The 25,500-nt window shown below is 35.5% G+C and overlaps 1 protein-coding gene across 3 annotated transcripts in view; it reads right to left on the bottom strand.

Moving 5' to 3' along the window:
- Window positions 1–25,500, bottom strand: part of LOC150103728 (rab GTPase-activating protein 1-like) — a 473,281-nt gene that overhangs the window by 85,495 nt on the left and 362,286 nt on the right. For 2 of the 3 annotated variants that reach the window (XM_090397129.1, XM_090397131.1), the window contains one exon: window positions 11,568–11,678. In XM_090397129.1, the coding sequence (XP_090253255.1) occupies window positions 11,568–11,678 (111 nt within the window). The remainder of the gene's footprint in view (window positions 1–11,567; window positions 11,679–25,500) is intronic. The other variant, XM_090397130.1, reaches the window with a different exon arrangement.

Raw genomic sequence — 25,500 nt, 5'->3', positions numbered from 1 at the left:
AAAGACATTTCAGTGCAGTGTTTGGCAATGTTTCATTGCATTTTGCAGGATTTTTTGCTTTGATTCCTGACTGTAGATGAACTTGGATGCACCACTACACACACCAGTAGTCAAAACAGTGGACAATGCCTGGTGAAAGAGCATCGAAAAAAAGTGAATTCCGTTTTGTCAGCTGGGAAGGTGATAGCCACTGTTTTTTGGGATTCCCAAGGAATTGTCGTGATAGAATATTTAGAAGGTAAGACAATAACAGGAGTCTATTATGTGTCATTGTTGGACCGTTTAAAAGAAGAACTGAAGAAAAAACAACCGAGATTGGCACACAAAAAAGTGCTCTTTCATCAAGACAATGTACCGTCACACACATCGGCCATCGCAATGGCAAAATTGCATGAATCGAGGTTCAAATTGGTTCCACATCTACCATATTCACCAAACTTGTCCCCATGTGACTTCTTGTTCCCAAACTCAAAAATCTCGCTCAGAGGGCAAAATGTTTCTTCAAACAAGAATATCATCAAGGCTCAATGACTATTTTGCACAATTTGACAAATCCTACTTTTTAGATGGGATGAAAAAATTGAAAACTCGCTGGACCAAATGTGTAGATATTGATGGAGACTATGTTGAGAAATAAAGGTGATATTTTTCCAAAAAAATGTGTTTAACTTATTTTTTTACCAAACTTTTCAAACAACCATCATATCTCTACTGTTATTCATCATGTAATATAGATCACATTATTAAGGAAATGTGGCATCAGGCTTAACACTAAAACTGAAGATATTCAACTTAGCTCTTTACATTATGCATATGATGTTGTACTTCTAAACAAATCCAGCAAAAGTCAGCAGGATTCCCTGACTAATTACTTACTATTATAATAACGGAATTAACTCACGTAAAATATTATTTATTCGCAGAATTTTCTCCTGAGTATCACAGGCATCATCAGTACAGGTACAAAAGCTAATTAAACAATAACTGTTATATTCACAAAGTGCCACCTAAATTCCTAAATTTATTTAAAATAAATAAATAAATAAAAATAAAATAAAATAAAATAAATAAAAAAAAATGTTTTTAAATTAAAAATACATATATGTGTATACAATTACAAGTTAGGAAAGATTTGCTGATTTATAGAGTACTATCTCCCACAAGGGGAAAAGACGTAGACCATCGGATCTGTTTAGGTTAGGGGAGTGAGTAATGTTTCACATGTTTCTTTGTAAAGCCATTCCATTAGGAACCGACTTTTGTGAATGACTTTTGTCTTGTTCCACTGAGCTTTATGCCTAGTGTTGATGGCATGTTCTGCAAGACCAGACTGTTCAGGTTCAAGGTACTGGATATACAACTTGTGTTCTTCTAACCGGATCAGCACAGATCTTCCTGTGTGTCCGAAATATGATAATCCACAAGAGCAGGGAATCTAGTAGACACCTGGATAGCTGAGATGTGGAAGCTTGTCTTTTGGAGACGTGAGGAATGTGAAGATTTTTCTGATGGGTCGATAGGCCACACAAATATTTAGTGGTTTTAACACGTCAGCTGCATTCGCTAATGTCTTGCACATAGGGGATAGGTATACGAGTAGGTTCTTCTGTATTTGAAGAGGATGCTGAAGCACGACTACTTAAAGCTCTTTTTATGAAGGAATTCTTATAACCATTGGATATGAAGGAGGAATTAATATTTTTGTAATTCTTTTTGTAATAGTTCTTCTGAAGAACAAAAGGAGTGGGCTCTATGAACCAGTGTTTTAATAGTACCTGCCTTTTGACTGGAATGGTGATGTGATTCAGCATGGCTGTACTGGCCTGTATAAGTCTCCTTCCTATAGACTGAATTGTAGGTTGCCATCTGGTTGGCAAAGAATTAAGAGGTCTAGAATGGCTAACTGTTTATTCACTTGATCCTTCAGGTAGTCAAATAAAAACGCTTAATGCTCTTATGGAAAAAATATTGATACAGGATGAAGATAAAAAGAAAACACTAAAGACCTCCTTCGGGCGCCCACCGAGATTATATGGTCTTCCAAAAGCACATAAGCCAGGAATTTCATTAAGACCTGTTGTAGACTGTATAGGTTGTCCCACTTACAAAATATCAAAATTTCTAAAATAAATAAAAAATTAATGACGGAAAAACTCACATAAAAAGATTTTTTTAATAGTATAATTTTCGCCTGTGTGTCACAGGCATCTTCAGTACATTTTAAGCTCAAATTAAACAATAACTGACAATTCCAAAAAGCACCACCTGAGTAGCTAGTGTAAGATAACTAAAAAGGTCAATAAAATTTCCTAACAAAAAAAAAAAAAAAACTATATATATACAATAAAAAGTAAAATATTACCTCCCATTAAGGGGAGAGTAGATTAAAGTCTCACATGTTTCTTTATAAAGCCGTTCTATGAGGAACCTACTTTTGTGAAGGAGTCATGTCTTTCATCAGTGAACTCTATGTCTGGTTAAGATGGCATGTTCTGCAAGTCCAGACTGTTCAGGCTTAAGGTACTTAATATAAGACTGGTGTTCTTCTAGTCGAATAGAAGCAGATCTTCCTGTTTGTCCGAAATAAGATAATCCACAAGAGCAAGGAATCGGGTAGACATCTGGATAATTAAGATGTGGAAGCTTGTCCTTAGGAGAAGTGAGAAAGGTGGAGATTTTTCTGACTGGTCAAAAGGCAACAAAATATTAAGTGGTTTTAAAACTTTTGCTATATGTTCACTAATGCCGTGTACATAAGGGATAGGAATGCATGTTATTTCTTCTGTATTTGAAGAGGAAGACATATTAAAACTACTCAAAGCTCTTTTGATGAAGGAATTCTTGTATCCATTAGATAGAAAGGAAGAAGTAATATATTGCAGTTCTTTCTGTAATAGATCATCTGAAGAACAAAAGGAGTGGGCCTGATGAACCAGTGTTTTAATAGTTCCTGCCTTTTGACTGGGATGGTGATGAGATTCAGCATGGATATAATGGCCAGTATGAGTCTTCTTTCTATAGACTGAGAAATGTAGGTTACCATCTGGTTGGCGAAGAATTAGAAGATCTAAAAAAGCTAACTGCCTATTTGATTCTATTTCTAGGGTAAACTGGATTCTTGGATGAAGTGCATTTAACTTAGTGAGAAACTGTTGAAGTTCATCAGAAGAGCCATTCCAAACAGCAAATATCTCATTGACATATCTGAACCAATGAGTAGGTCTGAGAGAAATGTTGTCAAAGATACGTTTTTCAAAATGTTCCATAAAGAAGTTGGAGATAGCAGGAGAAAGAGGATTGCCCATTGCTGTTCCTTCAATTTGTTGATACAACTTATTTTTAAAGGAAAAATAGCCAGAATGTATTACAAAATCAAATATTTTTACAATTTCTGAAGGAAATTCCTGTTACAGTAATTTAATACTTTCAGATAAAGGAACATTTGTAAATAAAGACACAACATCTAAGCTGATCATGATACCAGAAACGTCCAAATAAAGATCTGAAATTTTATTTTTGAAATCTAAAATATTTTTTATATAAGTATCAGTTCTTCTAGTTGAGGAAGTGAATAAATTTGATAAATATTTTGAAATTTTGTAAGTGGGACAACCTATACAATCTACAACTGGCCTCAAGGGAATGCCTGGTTTATGAACTTTCGGAAGACCATACAATCTAGGTGGATGACCGTGGATGATCTAGGTGGATGACCGAAGAAGGTTCTAAGTTTTTTCTTTTGATCTTCATTCCAAGTTGATATATTATTTATAAGAGAATTAACTATTCAATTGACTCCCTGTAGGTTCCGATGTAAGAGGACTATAAATTGAATAGTCGTGGAGTAATAGAGACATTTTTCTCTCATATTCCTTCCTATTTTGAATAACTACAGCCTTCCATTTATTAGATTTCATAATAATTAAATTATTGTTATTCTTCAGTGATTTCAATGCTTAAATTCAGAGTAAGAAAGATTAGGACAAGGAGGCTTGGGGGGGGGTGCTTAAGGGTCAAAGCTGCATAACTGAGAGGATTCCTTGAAAGGAGACATAGCCTTTCAAGGAATGCGGAGAACTGACCAGGGCTTCTGCCCTAATGTCCAATCCTCACCTTCTCGCGGTGCACCCTGTTGGGTACCTACTTGGATACTGAACAAACGAGGATGGGCTGGCAATTTGAGATTAGCCGACCAAATTGTATTCTTATTGGTTAAACCAAAATAAAAAATGATGGTACAACATGACAAAATTTCATGCCGGCTGGGGCGTTGCCCGGTTAAACAAGACCCCCATTGTTTTTGCCAGGGAACCAGGGCGAACAGCGAAAAGTCAGCTACTGGAAAAATTCTGAAAACACACCCCAACTCAACATCGCTAGAGTTAAAGATCGGTACTATCAACATAAGAGGCCTGAATGGCAAAGAAATGGAGCTAGCTGAGGAATTAGATAAGTACCAGATCGACATAATAGCGGTGACTGAAACAAAAAAAGATAAAAAATGGTGAGATCTTTCTGAGCAATAAATACAAACTTTAGTATTCAACACAAAATAGGAAGCTAATCTTCTTGAATGGCAAGCAGTCTCAAGTAGAGTAATGTGGGAAAATATGAGAATGGGGAACTGGACAATGAGACTTATTTGTGCCCATGGTCCCACAGAAGGTTCTATTAAATTAGAAGCGGAGGAATTTTTTGAGGCTTTAGAAAAAGCAACTGACACAATGAAGAAGGAAAAGTTGGTCCTTGTTGGGGATCTAAATAGTAGAGTAAGAAATGAATGTGAGACATACAAAAATATTTTGGGAAAATTTGGAGAAAAGAGCAAAGCTAATAATAATGGCAAATATCTGCTGGATTTCTGCTCAGGACATGGAGTAGTTATTACTAACACCATGTTCCAACATAAAAATGTGCACAAATTCACATGGAGAGAAGAGGCAAGGAATAAGAAAAGTCTCATTGACTATGTTATTGTTGATAGTGATGTTTTCTCTCTGGTGCAGGACACCAGAGTGTACAGAGGATTTGAAATTGGAAGTGATCACTATTTAGTCTTGAGCAGGATAAAAATGAATTTCATATTGAAAAGAATAACATGTAAGAAAGTTTTAAAGTAAATAAAAGTTAAGCAGCTCTCAGATGTGAATCTGTAGACTAAAATACACAAAGATTATTGAAGAAAAAATGACAGAGTTTAAGAACAGGAATCAAACCCTGGAGATTCGGTGGCAAGCCTTGAAAAAAGCCCTGATTGATTCAGCTAGAGCAGCATGTGGTGAAGTTGTCTGCAAGGATAGAAAAATTAGAACTCCATGTTGGACACAGGAAGTTAAAGAGGCAGTGAAGGAAAGAAGAAAGCATATCAAAAGTTCCTGGCAAATAAGTCAGCTTGTGCTCTTAGAGAATACAGAGACAAACGCAAGAATGCTAGGCACTGCGTAAAACTAGCTAAGCAAAAGTCATGGCAGAACTTTGGCAAGAATACAAAAAATAAATATCAAGAAGGTGGCAAAATATTCTGGAGGTTATTGAAGAAGCTTAGGAATGGAGGAAAGAGTGCTGTAAAAGGAGTTAGAGATGATAAAGGTGAAATGAAAACGGGAGAAAAAGATATCCTTGAAGTAAGGAGTAATTACTTCGAAAAGTTGCTAAATGAAACAAGCAGTGATGACAGCACAGTGGTAAAAATCACTGACTAGGCATGCAGTCAGGAATACATATCCATACTTGAAGTAGAAAAAGCCGTCAAAGGCTTGAAATGTGGAAAGGTAACAGGAGTAGATGATATTCGACCAGAAATGCTGAAGTATGGTGGTATAAGAGTCTTACAATGGCTGCACTGCATAGTTCAGAAAGCCTGGACAGAGAGACGAATTCCCGATGATTGGAGTAGAGCTCTCATAGTACGCATATATAAAACAGGAAATAAAACTGAATGTGAGAATTACAGAGGTATTTCCCTACTGAGTGTTTCTGGCAAGATCTATGCAAGTATACTTGAGAAACAGTTGCGAAGAATTGTGGAAGAAAAGCTTGGTGAAGAACAAGCTGGATTCAGGCCAAATAGAGGCTGTCAGGATCAGATCTTCACTTTACGACAAACAGTCGAGAAAGCATGGGAATATAACAAAGATCTGTATTTAAGTTTTGTCGATTTGGAAAAGGCATATGACAAGGTGCCAAGAGAGAAGCTATTCAATATGCTACAGTTATATGGTGTCAATGGGGCATTATATCAAGCAATACTTAGTCTTTATTTGAGTTGTAAGTCAGCAGTTAGAATTGAAGGAAGTACAGGAAGATGGTTTAATGTTAAATCTGGTGTGAGACAAGGATGTACATTATCCCCTCTGTTATTCATTATCTATATGGATCACATTATGAAGGAAAGTGGTATTAAACCTGATATCAAAATTCGAGATGTTAATGTCAGCTCTTTGCTTTATGCAGATGATGTTATACTTCTAAATAAATCTGCTACAAGCTTGCAGGATTCTCTGACTAAATTGAATAACTGAATAACTGTTGTAATAGATATCGTATGAAGGTCATCAATAAAAAGACAAACACAATGAAAATAGGCAGAATCATTGAAAATGTCAACTGTATTGTGAATGGAGAACCTGTGGAACATGTAAAACATTTCTGCTACTTATGCACGATTTTTAGTGAAGATGGTAAATTAAATATAGAAATAGATAACAGAATCAGCAAATCTGGTATGGTGGGAAGTCAATTGAATAAATTCATATGGAATAAGAGAGAAATTAGTCGGAACACTAAATTAGCTGTATACAAGACAGTGTTCAAACCAGTTTTAACTTATGGATCTGAGAGCTGGGTCAGAAGTAAAACACTTGACCAAAGACTAGAGACCACAGATATGAGAGTCCTGAGAAAGATTAGAGGTGTGAATAGATGGCATTAATGGGAATATCATATTAAAAAGAATATATTAGGAAAGAACTTGACATTGTCAGCATCCAGGAATGCGTTAGCAGAGTTAATCTCAGGTGTTATGGTCACTTAAACAGAATGGGCGAAGAAAGATTAGCAAAACAAGCGTTCTCTGCCAGGTTGGCAGGAAAACGACCCAGAGGAAGACCAAGATATAGGTGGATTGATACGGTACAAAGTGCCTTAGACGATAGAAATATAAGATCTGATAATGTCGGAGTCTTGACAATTAACAGACTGATTTGGAGGAATATTGTAGATAGGAAGTTAGTAATGATGTAAATTTTTTTTCATGTAGTAGTATCATATCCTGTACACCCCTTGAGGGTACATGGCAGGAATTTGTTGATGATGATGATGGTTTGGCATTAAAGAGAATTTTTGCACATTCAAAACGTATTTTTTTGGGATAAGGATCGAATACCTTTGTCTATGTTGTGAAAAAAATCCATAAGGGGAACCTTGTTAGGAGCAATGGCGAAATCATAACCTTTTGATAAAAAAAATCTTCACTGTCTGTTAGAGTACGTCCGGAAACATTGATAACTACTTTATCTGTATCAATAACACTATTACTGGGACTAGGTAGGCTGATAAGAGATTCAAATTTGCGTTTTAACTTATCACGAGAATCATTCAAGACCTTTAGGTAAGAATTCGAAGATATACGTACTGTAGTGTTAAAAATTTCAACCGTTAAAATAGATTCTAGAGTGTTCTTGATGACCATAATTTCTCTATTTAAGAGGGCTAGAGACTTTTTAGTTTTATGTAGTTGATAATTTTAAAGAGACTTACTAGCTTTTACATAGATCCGGTGAGCTTTTGGGCACCTGAAAATTTCTTTATTTTACAGCAGGTAGGAATAACCTGAGCCATCTTACATTACTTTAGGAAAATTATTCTGTAATGCATTTAGTTTTCTTTACCAAAACTTTATCTAGCAGATTGTTTGGAAATAGACTCTCCGTAAAGTTTTGCAATAACTTTTAATAAGGGAATACCATGAGTAGACATATAAATACAAAATTAATGACGGAAAAACTCACATAAAAAGATTTTTTAATAGTATAATTTTCGCCTGTGTGTCACAGGCATTAATTATTGTTTAATTTGAGCTTAAAATGTATTGAAGATATCTATGACACACAGGAGAAAATTATACTATTAAAAACTCTTTTTACGTGAGTTTTTCCATCATTAATTTTGTATTTATATGTCTACTCATGGTATTCCCTTATTAAAAGTTATCAAAATTTCTGTCAAATTTACTCACTTCATCAGCTAGAAGAACTGCTAGGTATATAAAAAATTCGGTGGATTTCAGAAATAAAATTTCCGATCTGCATCTAGATGATTCGGAGATTATGATTAGTCTAGATGTTGTTTCGCTATTTCCGAATGTTCTGTTGGCAAGCAGCATTGAATTACTGCACCAAAAATTTCCTCCAGACGTAGTCAAATTATTTGAATTTGTAATAAAGTCCAGTTATTTTTCCTTCAAAAACCAGTTATACCAACAAATCAAAGGAACAGCAATGGGTAATCCAATATCTCCTGCTATTGCCAACTACTTCACGGAGCACTTCAAACAACATATCTTTGACAACATTACACCCAGACCTAACCTTTGGTTCAGATATGTGGACACATTTTTGCCATATGGAAGGGCACTTCAGATGAATTACAACAGTTTCTCTCAGAAATAAATGCACTTCATTCCAGGATTCAGTTCACCCTAGAAGTAGAAGTAAATAAACAGTTAGCCTTTCTAGACCTCTTAATTCTTCACCAACCAGATGGTAACCTACAATTCACAGTTTATAGGAAGGAGACTCATACAGGCCAGTACATCCATGCTGAATCACATCACCATCCCAGTCAAAAGGCAGGTACTATAAAAACACTGGTTCATTGAGCCCATCCCTTTTGTTCTTCAGAAGAACTATTACAAAAAGAATTACAATATATTAATTCCTCCTTCATATCCAATGTTATAAGAATTCCTTCATAAAAAGAGCTTTAAGTAGTCGTGCTTCAGCATCCTCTTCAAATACAGACGAACCTACTTGTATACCTATCCCCTATGTGCAAGGCGTTAGCGAACACATAGCTAAAGTGTTAAAACCACTAAATATCTGTGTAGCCTTCCGACCCATCAGAAAAATTTCCACATTCCTTACGTCTCCAAAAGACAAGCTCCCACATCTCAGCTACCAGATTCTCTGCTCTTGTGGGTTATCATATTTCGGACAAACAGGAAGATCTGCTCTCATCCGGTTAGAAGAACACAAGTTGTATATCCAGTACCATGAACCTGAACAGTCTGGTCTTGCAGAGCATGCCATCAACACTAGACATAGAGCTCAGTGGAACAAGACAAAAGTCATTCACAAAAGTCTGTTCCTAATGGAACAGCTTTGCAAAGAAACATGTGAAACGTTACTTCACTCCCCTAACCTAAACAGATCCGATGGTCTACGTCTTTTCCCCTTGTAGGAGATAGTACTCTATAAATCAGAAAATCTTTCCTAACTTGTAACTGTATACACATATATGTATTTTTAATTTTAAAAAAAATTGTTTTATTTTATTTTATTTTATTTTTTAAAATAAATTTAGGAATTTTAACCTCAACCACTTAGGTGGCGCTTTGTGAATATAACAGTAATTGTTTAATTAGCCTTTGTACCTGTACTGATGACCTGTGATACTCAGGCGAAAATTCTATGAATAAAGAATATTTCATGAGAGTTAATTCCATTATTATAATAGTAAATAATATGTCTACTCACAGTATTTCCTTACTTAAACTTATTCCCTGACTAAATTTGGTATGAAAATCAGCAATAAAATCACAAAGATGTGAAACAGTTCAAATGCATCCTGAATGTAGAGCCTATAAAACAAGTAAAACTTTTGTCTATTTAGTCACAATTTTTAGTGAAGATTTCAAATTAAATATGGTAATAGACAACAGAATTAGAAAATATGACAGTAGGGATTCAGCAAAATAAATTTATAAATGAAATAAGGGAGAAATTAGTCAAAACATTAAACTAGCTGTATGCAACTAGTTTTAAGTCATTGATCTGAGAGCTGGGGTTAGAAAAAAAAAAACACGATCAAATTCTAGAAACCACATGAAAGCTTGATGAAAAATTTGGTGGAAGGAGTTAACAGATGGCATTAATGGCAGAATCATATTAACCATGTAACCAGCCTTGATGTGTATAAAAGTTAAGGTTGCCATGGATGCAAAGTGAACTTAAAATTGCATTCTCATTGATATTATATTAACATATCATGGATAAGAAGTGTAGGAGAACTGATAATGTTTCATCCACATGGATTTTGAAGTGGTTTAACATCAGGAAGGAACTTGAGCATTCAGGTATGTGTGAGAAGTTCTAATCTAAGGCAGTATATTCACTTTAAATAGAATGGGAAAGGAAAAGTTAGCAAAAAGTTCCTGGCAAGTGTTTGTTGTCAGGATGGCAGGGGAAAAAAAAAAAAACCTAATGAAAAGTGATATCTAAGTGGATTGATGTGGATTGATACAGTAAGAAGCACCTTAGAAGAATGAAATATAATATCTAATGATATTGGAGTCATGATAGATAACATATTAATTCAGAGGAAAACTACAAGTCAACAATGGTAATGATGTGAAATTTTCATGGAGTATTAACATAATATCCCACACCCCTTGATGGTACGTATCAGGAATTTTATAATGATAATGATTTTTTTTTTTTTTTGAACAAAATTGTTGCGTGATGTGTCTTGCTAAAGGGGGGGGGGGGGCTTGCTTTTGTCTGACTCGCGTCAAGTCATGATTGTAGAACTGCATGTGCTCTCTCTCTCTTTGTCTTTCTAGTTGTTGAGGTCAACATTAATGGCATCTATTTAGAAATCAGTCAGAGTGCATCCTTAAAATTCCAATAAATGCACACACGACTGCATTCTTAAGTGACTTCTTATCATGATTGAAAGCGATATTTCACCCAGCTTGAAGAATCACTGATACTGTAAGCAATTCTCTATAACCATCAGTGTGATGCCAAGCTTCGTCAATTCACATGGAACATTTTGCGCTTCTTTTCTTGATGTGCCAAGCTATTGCTTTAATGGCATTACACAATTCCTTTTGGAGTACTGGGTTCAGCTAACAATCTGCATATGGCTGGATCAATTTTGATAGTGTAATGCAGTATCTAAAGATTAACTGAAGGTAACCACCTGGAACAAGGTTGTTCTTTGGGCGAGTAGCAGTGCTACTAGTCTTGAACTTTTTTTCAACTAGATATATAGCATTCTTCTTCTTCTTCACCGCATTCTGGCCTTTTCCTTCAAATATTTCAGACTGTTTCTTCAGCATACTCAGATTTCAGTTTAAAGTTTTAAGTTAGATCGGACAATGTATTCAAGACAATAAAAAAATCACTCATGCATTAACGCACAATTCATATGTGATATATGAAAAATCCATAAAATGTTTGGGTCATACTCGTATAATGATAGCTAAAAACTAAGTTAAAAAAGATACAGATACTGAAAAAAAAAAAAAGATTCTAAAGTATTAAATATATCATAAATATACAAACCACTTCAAGATCATTAGCAAGCTGCATTTGTGTTGTTATCAATTCTAATGCTAGATCATCATTTTCTTGATGCAAATGGAGAGTACTATTCAATAATCTTTTATTTTCCTGCTGAAATAGTAATAAATAGATCTTAATTTATTTTAATAATTTCCTATACAAATATAAATAAATATATTTTTCTAAATTAACAAAAAGGTATTCTAACTGCAAAGCAAACCAATAAATCAGTGATAGACAGAATAAAGCCAGACTGCTCCCTCGAAGCTATGATCATCAAGCAAAAATTGTCATACTTCGGACATATTATGAGAGCAAATGACAGTCTGGAGAAGATGATGATGCTTGCTAAAGTCGATGGAAGCAGAAGAGGAAGACCAAGAATTAGATGGGTGGATGGAGCTAAAGAAGCAACTGGAATGCGCTTGGAAATTGTGAAAGATATGGCCAGGGACAGATCCGAAGGGAGAATGTATGTTCATAGAATCACCAGGAGTCGAAAATGACTCGATGGAACATAACAACAAATTCTAAATTCTAGTATTCTAAATTACAAAAAAGCATTACTTCATATGGAACATAATAAATATTGTAAAACATATAAAAATGTGTGTTACAAAATCCGAAGAGTGGAAACTTGGGTTTTTCATCCATGGTACTTAGCCAATCCATGGCACTAATGTAAATAAATAACGAGTAACTACAGATTTATAACTTACATAAGACTTTTATTTCACATAGAATTTTTACCCTAGTGTCAAGAGCATCTTCAGTAAGATTTCCAATTAAACAAGCAGAAGAGAAAACTGGAAGATTGAATAGTGAAAAAAGTGTCAGCTACACATACATAGCATAGTCTAATATACATCATTCTAACTGAACAAATTTAAAGACACAAAGTATTAATTCATGAGACTTATTTGTGCCTATGGTCCCACAGAAGGTTGTACTAAGGTAGAAGTGGAGGAATGTTTTGACGCTTTAGAAAAAGTAACTGACACAATGAAAAAGGAAAAGTTGGTCCTTGTTGGGGATCTAAATAGCAGAGTAGGAAATGATTGTGAGACATACAAAAATATTTTGGGAAAATTGGAGAAAAGAGCAAAGCTAATAATAATGGCAAATATCTGTTGGATTTCTGCTCAGGACATGGACTGATTATTACTAACACCATGTTCCAACATAAAAATGTGCACAAATTCACATGGAGAGAAGAGGCTAGGAATAAGAAAAGTCTCATTGACTATGTTATTGTTGATAGTGATGTTTTCTCCCTGGTGCAGGACACCAGAGTGTACAGAGGATTTGAAATTGGAAGTGATCACTATTCAGTCTTGAGCAGGATAAAATTGAATTTCATATTGAAAAGAATAACATGTAAGAAAGTTTTAAAGCAAATAAAAGTTGAGCAGCTCTCAGATGTGAACTGTAGACTAAAATACACAAAGATTATTGAAAAGAAAATGAAAGAGTTTGAGAACAGGAATCAAACCTTGGAGATTCACTGGCAAACTCTGAAAAAAACATTGATTGATTCAGCCAGAGAGGCATGTGGTGAGGTTGTGTGCAAGGATAAAAAAATCAGAACTCCCTGGTGGACACAGGAAGTTAAAGAGGCAGTGAAGGAAAAGAAGAAAGCATATCAAAAGTTCCTGTCAAATAAGTCAGCTTTTACTCTTACAGAATACAGAGACAAATGTAAGAAAGCTAAACAGTGTGTAAAACTAGCTAAACAAAAGTCACGGGAGGACTTTGGCAAGAATATAGAAAACAATATCAAGAAGGTGGCAAAATATTCTGGAGGTTGTTGAAGAAGCTTAGGAATGGAGGAAAGAGTGCTGTAAAAGGAGTTAGAGATGATAAAGGTGACATGAAAACAGGAGAAAAAGATATCCTTGAAGTATGGAGTAATTACTTTGAAAAACTGCTAAATGAAACAAGCAGTGATGACAGCACAGTGATAAAAAACACTGACCAGGCATGCAGTCAGGAATACATATCCATATTTGAAGTAGAAAAAGCCATCAAAGGCTTGAAATGTGGAAAGGCAGCAGGAGTAGATGATATTCGACCAGAAATGCTGAAGTATGGTGGTATAAAAGTCTTACAGTGGCTGCACTGCATAGTTCAGAAAGCCTGGACAGAGGGACGAATTCCCGATGATTGGAGTAGAGCTCTCATAGTACCCATATATAAAAAGGGAAATAAAACTGAATCTGAAAATTACAGAGGTATTTCCCTACTGAGTGTTCCTGGCAAGATCTATGCAAGTATACTTGAGAAACGGTTGAGAAGAATTGTGGAAGAAAAGCTTGGTGAAGAACAAGCTGGATTCAGGCCAAATAGAGGCTGTCAGGATCAGATCTTCACTTGACGACAAATAGTCGAGAAAGCATAGGAATGTAACAAAGATCTGTATTTAAGTTTTGTCGATTTGGAAAAGGCATATGACAAGGTGCCAAGAGAGAAGCTATTCAATACGCTACAGTTATATGGTGTCAATGGGGCATTATATCAAGCAATACTTAGTCTTTATTTGAGTTGTAAGTCAGCAGTTAGAATTGAAGGAAGTACAGGAAGATGGTTTAATGTTAAATCTGGTGTGAGACAAGGATGTACATTATCCCCTCTGTTATTCATTATCTATATGGATCACATTATGAAGGAAAGTGGTATTAAACCTGATATCAAAATTGGAGATGTTAATGTCAGCTCTTTGCTTTATGCGGATGATGTTATACTTCTAAATAAATCCGCTACAAGTCTGCAAGATTCTCTGACTAAATTGAATAGCTGTTGTAATAGATATGGTATGAAGGTCAGCAATAAAAAGACAAAGACAATGAAAATAGGCAGAATCATTGAAAATGTCAACTGTGTTGTGAATGGAGAACCTGTGGAACAAGTAAAACATTTCAGCTACTTAGGTACGATTTTTACTGAAGATGGTCAATTAAATATAGAAATAGACAACAGAATCAGCAAAGCTGGTATGGTTGGAAGTCAATTGAATAAATTCATATGGAATAAGAGAAAAATTAGTCAGAACACTAAATTAGCTGTATACAAGACAGTGTTCAAACCAGTTTTAACTTATGGATCTGAGAGCTGGGTCAGAAGTAAAACACCTGACCAAAGACTAGAGAGCAGATATGAGAGTCCTGAGAAAGATTAGAGGTGTGAACAGATGGCATTAATGGCAATATCATATTAAAAATGAGGATATTAGGAAAGAACTTGACATTGTCAGCATCCAGGAATGCGTTACCAGAGCTAATCTCAGGTGGTATGGTCACTTAAATAGAATGGGAGAGGAAAGATTAGCAAAACAAGTGTTCTCTGCCAGGTTGGCAGGAAAACGACCGAGGGGAAGACCAAGATATAGGTGGATTGATATGGTACAAAGTGCCTTAGATGATAGAAATATAAGATCTGATAATGTTGGAGTCTTGACAAGTAACAGACTGATTTGGAGGAAAATTGTAGATAGGAAGTTAGTAATGATGTAATTTTTCATGTAGTACTTTCATATCCTGTACATCTGTTGAGGGTACATGGCAGGAATTTGATGATGATGAAGTATTAATTCAAAAAAAATATTTTTAAAGAAAAAAAAAAAACTGTTCCTGAAAAATGTGTGGAGAAGTACTATTTCCCATAAGATGGATAATTTCAAGCCATTGTTTCTGTTCAGATTTGGTGATGCAAGGTTTCACAACTCTCTTTATATAAGCATTCCATAAGATAATTATTTCTGTAAGACATCCTAATCTTCCTCTAAATGTGCAGCTAATGTCTTTTAGTCTTCTGGCTTTCTTTTCTTACTTTGAAAGTCATACAGAAGACTGACATCAAGGCAAAAATATTACGTTAAATAAAGTCTTACATAAGTAATAAATTTGTAGTTAGTCACTATTTATTTATTTAGTTATGCCACATTATGCACCAATTCATCATGTAATTGTACTAATGTACTATAGATTTACAATGTTTCCTGTGTGGGTATCACATAAAACTTTTTTTAAAAAAATCTAAATATCAAAATATCTTCTGGTTGTGATGGTATTCCACTAATTACACTGAAAAGTTGTATTCCAGAACCAACAACTGTTCTATATCATCACTGCTTTATTTTATATTTCATAGGATATATATATATATATATATATATATATAGTAATACCCCGACTTACGCGAATCCAGAGTTATGCAGTTTCTTATATGTACGTATTCCCATCACACCTCACCACTAGTCGTATCTTTCCGCGCCGGCCGCATTCGCCAGTGTCGCACATGCTGTGAACAAGCACTGCCGTGTTTTGTGCAGTCTCCATCCATAAACGATTTTTATAGTCTACAAAATTACATAAAAAATAATAATGTCGTCCAAAAGAAGCAAGTCTTTTGGACGACATTTTCAATTCTTCTACAGCTAGCAAGAAAAGAAAAACATTAACTTTGGAAACAAAACTCAACATTATTAAGGATTTTGAAGGTGGAATGAAAATTTGTGAGCTATCAAAGGAGTTCGATCTACAGGAATCCACAGTAAGAACAATCATGAAAGATAAAGAAAGAATTCTCGCTGCTGTGAAAAATGCCCAATCATTGAATTCAAGCATAATTCGTAAACGTTATGGGATTATTGGTGAGATGGAAACGATGCTTAAATTATAGTGTGATAATCAAGTGAGAGTAAAAAATCTGTCCAGTTGATCAAACGATGATATGTAGCCAAGCTGATTTTTGAGAGGCTAAAAGTAGAAGCTGGAGAAGCAGCCAAAGAAGAAAATTTCGTGGCCAGTAATGGTTGGTTCAACCGATTTAAAAATCGCTGTAACTGGCACAGCATCGTGGAGAGTAGAGAGGCAGCAAGCGCTGATAAAGAGGCTTCATCTGCTTTTCCTGAGACACTTAAGGCTATCATCGAGGAAAGTAGCTATAGCAGTCAAACCACATTTAATGTAGACGAGACTGGCTTGTTCTGGAAAAAGACGCCTAAGAGAACTTTCATCGCACATGAAGAAAAAACGTTTCCTGGCTTTAAGGCTTCCAAAGACCGGTTGACAGTAATGCTTGGTAAAAATGCAGCTGGTGATTGCAAGTTAAAACCTCTCTTAATTTATTGTTCCGAAAATCCAAGAGCTCTGAAAAAAAAAATCTAAAGCTGGCTTGCCAGTGATTTGGAAGTCAAATTCTAAAGCTTGGGTGACAGCTTCTATTTTTGAAGACTGGTTTGGTCATCACTTCATACCTGAAGTTGAATGTTATTGCCAGTTTAAAAAAATTCCGTTTAAAGTTATCATGGTGACCAGGTGCATTATTGATAATGCACCTGGTCACCCTCTTGCAACTTTAATTGATTTTGATCCACGTGTAAAAGTTGTTTTCTTGCCTCCAAATACAACCAGCTTACTTCAACCGATGGACCAAGGAGTTATCAAACATTCAAAGCGTACTACACACGCCGTTCGTTTGCAAGTCTGAATGAAGCTATGAGGCAAAATGAGCAACTGTCTGTTAAAGAGTTTTGGAAACAGTTTAATGTTTTAAATGCTGTAAGGATTAACGGAGATTCTTGGGGTGAAATTTCCCAAAAAATCTTGAATGGTGTCTGGAAAAAACTTTGTCCATCCTTTTTTAAATGCGAAACAGAAATGTTGCCAGAAACGGATCAAGTTGCTGAGGCAATAGAAGAAGTTGTCAACCTTGCCAGGCTATTAGATTTAGAAGTCGCCAGTGAAGATGTCAGCAAGCTCTTAGACTCACATAACAAGGAGCTTACAATCGACGAGCTCATAGAGATGCGTAAGCAAAGCGCTACTGAAGAGACCGAAACCTCAGATCCAGTTTTACCAGAAAAGCACATGACAATTGCAAAATTAACAGAAGGTCTCAGCTTAATTACGAAAGGTTTACAGATTTTGGAGGAAATAGATTCTAATAAGGAATGAATTGTAGCCACAAGGCAAGGAATAAAAAAATCACTGGCTCTATGAAGACATTTTGCGTGACAAGACATTATGCCGTCAGGCGAATCTATTAGATTTTATTAAACCATCGACGTCGAAATAACTTTCTTTTTTTTATGTATGAAAAACTACAATTATGATTACTGTATATTTCTTAAAAAATATAGATGTTTTTGTAAACCTTTGGTCCCAATTGTATGTTTGTATATATAAATTACATGCAAAATTATACCCTGAGTTACGCAAATTCGACTTACACGCTTTTCGTTGGTTCCACCAACCACGTAACTTTGGGATATCACTGTATATGTATATATATATATATATATATTTTTTTTTTTTTTTATGTGTGTGTGTGTATATATATATATATATATACACACACACATAAAATTCTAAAGCTTGGGTGACAGCTTCTATTTTTGAAGACTGGTTTGGTCATCACTTCATACCTGAAGTTATATATATATATATATATACATGAGAGATGACAGAGGAGCAAGGTTAATAGAATTTGCAGAAGAAGAAAACCTGTATATCATGAATTCCTTCTTCAAGAAAAAAACACATTGAAAGTGGACATGGAAAAGTCCAAATGGAAAAACTAGTGAAATTGACTTTATCCTCAGCAATAAGAAAAATATCTTTCAAGACTGCTCTGTTATAAACACCTTCAACATTGGAAGTGATCATCGTATGGTAAGCACTAAGATTCAAATAAACTGCCAAAAAGAAAGAAGAAAAATGTTTCGGAAATCAAAGCAAAACATAGATGTACACAAACTCAACATTAAAAAAGATATATTCCAACACAAACTAAACAATAGATTTAAACATCTTATTATAGATGACAATGCAGATCTATCAGAAAGTAAGGACATTATTATCCAAAACCTTTTAAAATGCTCACTTGAAACAGCTGGTACCACAGAACAGAAACAACACAAAATCTCTGAAGAAACAAAACAGCTTATGAAGAAAAGAAGAGAAATGAAACAATCAATTAACCTACAGAATAAAATTGAATACACAGAATTGTGCAAAAAATAAGAAAATGCATCACAGAAGAAATAAGAAAATTCAATTGTAAATTCATACAACAAACAATTGAAAACAACCTTAGTCTCAAAAAAGATAAACGGCAATTGATGAACAGCAAACAGATAGTTGCAGTCAAACTACAAGACGGGACCATCACCAGAGATAGATATGCTATAGCAAACAGAATTGAAGAATTCTACTGATTATACCAGGACAATGAATTAAATGAAGAAGAAGACAACTACAGCACAATTGAAATACCACAGATTCTATCAGAAGAAGTTATGCAAAGCATCCAAAGCTTCCAAAATGGGAAAGCTGCAGGTGAGGATGGAGTTATAGTTGAACTTCTAAAAACAGGCGAAGAAATAATCTACAAATTCTTAGCAAAACTATTTACCTTATGTCTAAAGAAAAATGATGTACCAGCAACATGGAAGAAGGCTAACCTAATTCTGATACATAAAAAAGGTGAGATAGAAGACTTGACAAACTACTGACCTATCAGTCTACTATCAGTGGTCTACAAAGTGTTTACGAAAGTCTTAGCTAATAGACTTTGTGCGACTCTGGACCTAGCACAACCAAAAGAACAGGCAGGCTTTCGAAGGGGCTTTAGTACGATGGACCATATTCAAGTTGTACAGCAGATTATTGAACGGTGTAATGAATATCAATTACCACCATGTCTTGGTTTTATTGACTATGAGAAAGCCTTTGATTCACTTAAAACTTGTGCAATACTTAAAGCATTACGAAACCAACAAGTGGAGGGGCCCTACATCAGAACCATCTAATCAGCATACACCAATGCCACTGCAACAATTCATTTCAATGGAAACATCTCTACTGTGGGAATACAGAAAGGTATAAGACAGGGTGACACAATATCAGATGATATAGTTATCTTTACTTCAACTGCACATGAATTACAGACTCGTATCCATGAGCTCCAAATTGCTAGCAGCACAGCAGGCCTAAAGATAAACCTAAAGAAGACCCAAGTTATGTTCAATAGTTATGTCCAACCAGAAATAGTAAAAATCAATAATGAGGAAATTAAGCAAGTGGATCATTACATATACTTATGACAACAGATATCAATGGAACAAAATATCATGAATGAAATTAAAAGGCGTGCGATGCTTGGGTGGAAAGCATTTGGAAAATTACATTCAATATTCAAAAGCCAACTACCATTATGCCTGAAGAGAAAGGTTTTTAACCAGTGTAGTCTTCCTATACTGACATATGGCTGTGAAACATGGACACTGAATGCAAAGGAAATTCAAAAATTAAGAACAACACAATTTAGTATGGAAAGAAGTATGCTTGGTATCACAAGATTGGATCACAAAAGGAATACATGGATAAGAAATCAAACCAAAGTCTCTGACATCATTGGAAGAGTGAAACATCTGAAGTGGCAATGGGCTGTGCATATTGTCCGAAGACAAGATCAGCGATGGACAAAAGAAGTAGTGGACTGGATTCCATGAGAGGAAAAATGACCACGACGCTGACCTAAATCACGGTGGATTGATGATATCATCAGATTTGCAGGAGTGACATGGAAAAGGAGAGCCAAGGACAGAGAGTGTTGAAGTAATCTTGGAAAGGCCTTCATCCAGCAGTGGATCGATAATGGCTGATGATGATATATATATATATATACACACATATATCATCATTGCTTTGTTTTATATTTCCATTATTTTTTTAAAAAAAATTTTGATTCAAGTTTGTAATACCATATTCTAATCTCCAAAGTACTCTTCATGTGAGTTAATGCACTTGTCCAAACATTTTTTTCCACTGCTAGAAACAGTTCTAGAACTGTTTCAACTGGAATACTGTTTATGCCCTTCAGTGACTTTTCTTTCACTTCGTCCACATCAACAAATCACTGACCTTTCATGTTTTTTTTATTAGTGGAAATAAAAAAGAAGTCACTTGGAAAGAGATTGTGCAACTAGGGAAGGTGGGGAACAACTGCCATGTTGTTTTTCATCAAAAACTGTTCAACAGACAAGGTAGTGTGCACTGGGGCATTGTTGTGGTGCAGTAACCAATCTCTGCTGCTCCACATTTCTGGCCATTTTTGTCACACACACTATCATGCAGTCTTCTCAAAACATTGAGATAAAATTGATGGTTTTTCCAGGAGGAACAAATTCTTTGTGTACAATTCTACTTACATAAAAAACAAACAAACAAAAAACTCAACACTGTCTTGACGTTTGATCAAACTTAACGTGCCTTCCTGGGTTTCGGTGAATTTGCATGTTTCCATTGGCTTGATGCTTGTTTTGTTTCTGGATCACAGCTGTTGCACCAAGACTCATCCCTGGTCCCAAATTTTGAAAGAAAGTTCTGGTCATAAAGAACTTGCTCTTTCAAATTGCAGCAAACATTCAATTTTTTTTTTTTTTTTTGATCCCCTGTGAGCAAATGAGGCACAAATTCAGTGAACGCACGTTTTACAAACCTTCTGTTTTTTGCTGGTACAAACTCCATAACAAATTCATCTCTTCAAAAACTTCCTCAATGGTCTTTTGACGATCTTCACTGATTGTTTGGTAAACCTTTTCGATGTTTTCATCATTTCTGCTTGTTGTGGGTCAGCCAGATCATGGTTGGTCTTCAACTGACCTGTTCCTATTTTGGGAAAAACTACTCACTGGCCTGCGTTTTACCTAAAGTGTTGAAGCATAACAGTAGTTTCAGCTCCATTTTACCCAAAAGAAAACAAACTTTCATGCACATTCTCTGTTCCATATGATCAACCATAACAAAATTGCCAAAGTGCTTTTTTGTAAGCACTAACAAAAAAGCAGCCAGAACAACAAATCATTTCGTACAGGATGACAGAGAAAACTGCACACTCTTGATGCCTAACGGCATCATCTGTAACTAAAATTTAAAAAAAATGCACGGACAGCAAGTTCATATTCTATTTATTTTTGGCTACCCCCTTGTGTGTGTTATATACAGGGTGTTCGGGATAAATTTGACAGTTTCGTAAGGAAAAAGAAAATCTTCTTTGTATCTATTAAATTTAATGAATTGACAAAAAAACATTACAGGCAGAGTTAATTACAAAATATCAACAAGATTTACTCAAAATAACCACCATTAGCATCGATCATAGCTTCAATTCTGCTTCGGAACCTCGAACAAGCTGATGCTACAGTCTCCCTGGGAAGGGCCGCAAAAACTGTTTTAATTTTATCCATTAACTGGGATAAAATTAAAACCAAAAAATTAAATGCCAGAACAACAAATCATTTCGTACAGGATGACAGAGAAAACTGCACACTCTTGATGCCTAACGGCATCATCTGTAACTAAAATTTAAAAAAAATGCACGGACAGCAAGTTCATATTCTATTTATTTTTGGCTACCCCCTTGTGTGTGTTATATACAGGGTGTTCGGGATAAATTTGACAGTTTCGTAAGGAAAAAGAAAATCTTCTTTGTATCTATTAAATTTAATGAATTGACAAAAAAACATTACAGGCAGAGTTAATTACAAAATATCAACAAGATTTACTCAAAATAACCACCATTAGCATCGATCACAGCTTCAATTCTGCTTCGGAACCTCAAACAAGCTGATGCTACAGTCTCCCTGGGAAGGGCCGCAAAAACTGTTTTAATTTTATCCATTAACTGGGCTTTTGTATTACTGGAAGTGCGATTGGTGTCTTTTTCAACTGCGCCCCATACAAAATAATCCATGGGGTTAAGGTCTGGGGAGTTTGGAGGCCAAACATTTGGACTGGTGAAGTCGTAGAAATTTTCAGACAACCATTTTTGACTTTTCCCAGAGGTGTGGCAAGGGGCCGAATCCTGCTGCCATACATACGGCCTACCATTGGCTACCCTTGTTATCCAGGGCTTGACTACAGTTAGCAACTCCACGAACAAAGCCCGAATTCCAATGCCAGGGTTCTTCAACACCTGTTCCTGCAGATTTGCGAGGAATTCTGCTGTACGAACGCAATCAGATCGTCTGCTAGGGATCTTTCTTCTTGCTACATCCTCGTAGTCACCATTGCAAGTCTCTAGTTCATGCCTGATTGTTATTACTGTATTCAGGGAGCATTGGGCAGCAGTCGTAATATCCTTATTTTGATGGCGGGCACGAATCATCATGATACAAGTTATTCTCTTCCATGATTCAGGTGGGTTCCAGCTATCCATCCTTTCTGACATCTTGTATATGAATGAAGAAGGGTCCAAACTTTTAAATGAAGAGAAGTGTGTGTTAATACATGTAACTTACGGAAAAATATAATTAATTATAAATATGTCAAATTTATCCCGAACACCCTGTATATATACATATAAAAGTAGGGTGCTTAAGGATCAAAGAGTTATAACTAAGAGGAGAACTCCACACAGCCTTTAAACGAATGCGGAGAACCGACCAGGGCTTCTGACCTAATGTCCAATTCTCACCTTCTCATGGTGCGCCCTGATGGGTATCTACCTGGATACTGAACGAACGAGGATGGGCTGACAATTTGGGATTTAGCTGAATAAATTATATTCTTATTGGTTAAACCAAAATACAAAATGATGGTACAACATGACAAAATTTCATGCCGACTGGTGCGTTGCCTGGTTAAACAAAGCCCCTGTTGTTTTTGCCAGGGAACCAGAGTGAACAATGAAAAGTCAGCTACTGGAAAAAATCTGAAAACACACCAAAACTCAACATCACCAGAGTTAAAGATTGGTACTATCAACATAAGAAGCATGAATGGCAAAGAAATGGAGCTAGCTGAGGAATTAGATAAGTACCAGATCGACATAATAGGGGTGACTGAAACAAAAACTGGTGAGATCTTTCTGAGCAATAAATACAAAATGTTATATTCAGGAAATGACAATCAAGGAAAAGAAGGAGTAGCCATAGTATTGAACACAAAATACGATGCTAATCTTATTGAATGGCAGGCAGTTTCAAGTAGAGTGATGTGGGCAACTATTAGAATATGGAATTGAACAATGAGACTTATTTGTGCCTATGGTCCCACAGAAGGTTCTACTAAGGTAGAAGTGGAGGAATTTTTTGATGCTTTAGAGAAAGCAACAGACACAATGAAAAAGGAAAAGCTGGACCTTGTTGGGGATCTAAATAGCAGAGTAGGAAATGATTGTGAGACATAAAAAAATATTTTAGGAAAATTTGAAGAAAAGAGCAAAGCTAATAATAATGGCAAATATCTATTGGATTTCTGCTCAGGACATGGAGTAGTTATTACTAACACAAGTTCCAACATAAAAATGTGCACAAATTCACACAGAGAGAAGAAGCAAGGAATAAGAAAAGTCTCATTGATTATGTTATTGATTGTGATGTTTTTTCCTTGGTGCAGGACACCAGAGTGTACAGAGAATTTGAAATTGGAAGTGATCACCATTTAGTCTTGAGCAGGATAAAATTGAATTTCATATTAAGAATAGCATGTAAGAAAGTTTTAAAGCTAATAAAAGTTGAGCAGCTCTCAGATGTGAACTGTAGACTAAAATACAAAAAGATTATTGAAGAAAAAATGAAAAAGTTTGAGAACAGGAACCAAACCTTGGAAATTCAGTGGCAAGCCTTGAAGAAAACCCTGATTGATTCAGCCAGAGAGGCATGCGGTGAGGTTGTCTGCAAGGATAGAAAAATCAGAACTCCATGGTGGACATAGGAAGTTAAAGAGGCAGTGAAGGAAAAGAAGAAAGCATATCAAAAATTCCTGGCAAATAAGTCAGCTTGTGCTCTTAGAGAATATAGAGGCAAATGTAAGAAAGCTAAACACTGTGTAAAACTAGCTAAGCAAAAGTCATGGCAGAACTTTGGCAAGAATATAGAAAATAAATATCAAGAAGGTGGCAAAATATTCTGGAGGTTATTGAAGAAGCTTAGGAATGGAGGAAAGAGTGCTGTAAAAGGAGTTAGAGATGATAAAGGTGAAATGAAAACGGGAGAAAAAGATATCCTTGAAGTAAAGAGTAATTACTTCGAAAAGTTGCTAAATGAAACAAGCAGTGATGACAGCACAGTGGTAAAAATCACTGACCAGGCATGCAGTCAGGAATACATATCCATACTTGAAGTAGAAAAAGCCATCAAAGGCTTGAAATGTGGAAAGGTAACAGGAGTAGATGATATTCGACCAGAAATGCTGAAGTATGGTGGTATAAGAGTCTTACAATGGCTGCACTGCATAGTTCAGAAAGCCTGGACAGAGAGAGACGAATTCCCGATGATTGGAGTAGAACTCTCATAGTACGCATATATAAAACGGGAAATAAAACTGAATGTGAGAATTACAGAAGTATTTCTCTACTGAGTGTTACTGGCAAGATTTATACCAGTATACTTGAGAAACAGTTGCGAAGAATTATGGAAGAAAAGCTTGGTGAAGAACAAGCTGGATTCAGGCCAAATAGAGGCTGTCAGGATCAGATCTTCACTTTACGACAAACAGTCGAGAAAGCATGGGAATATAACAAAGATCTGTATTTAAGTTTTGTCGATTTGGAAAAGGCATATGACATGGTGCCAAGAGAGAAGCTATTCAAAACACTACAGTTATATGGTATCAATGGGGCATTATATCAAGCAATACTTATTCTTTATTTGAGTTGTAAATCAGCAGTTAGAATTGAAGGAAGTACAGGAAGATGGTTTAATGTTAAATTTGATGTGAGACAAGGATGTACATTATTCCCCCTGCTATTCTATATGGGTCACATTATAAAGGAAAGTGGTATTAAACATGATATCAGAATTGGAGATGTTAATGTCAGCTCTTCGCTTTATGCGGACGATGTTATACTTCTAAATATATCCGCTACAAGTCTGCAAGATTCCCTGACTAAATTGAATAACTGTTGTAATAGATATGGTATGAAGGTC

The sequence above is a fragment of the Typopeltis vanoorti genome, chromosome 8 (genome assembly GCF_054136105.1).
Source record: "Typopeltis vanoorti isolate ZY-2024b chromosome 8, IOZ_Tvanoo_1.0, whole genome shotgun sequence".
Taxonomy (NCBI): domain Eukaryota; kingdom Metazoa; phylum Arthropoda; class Arachnida; order Uropygi; family Thelyphonidae; genus Typopeltis; species Typopeltis vanoorti.
Note: the sequence above shows the minus strand (reverse complement) of the source record. Positions and strands in the feature narration are given on the sequence as shown.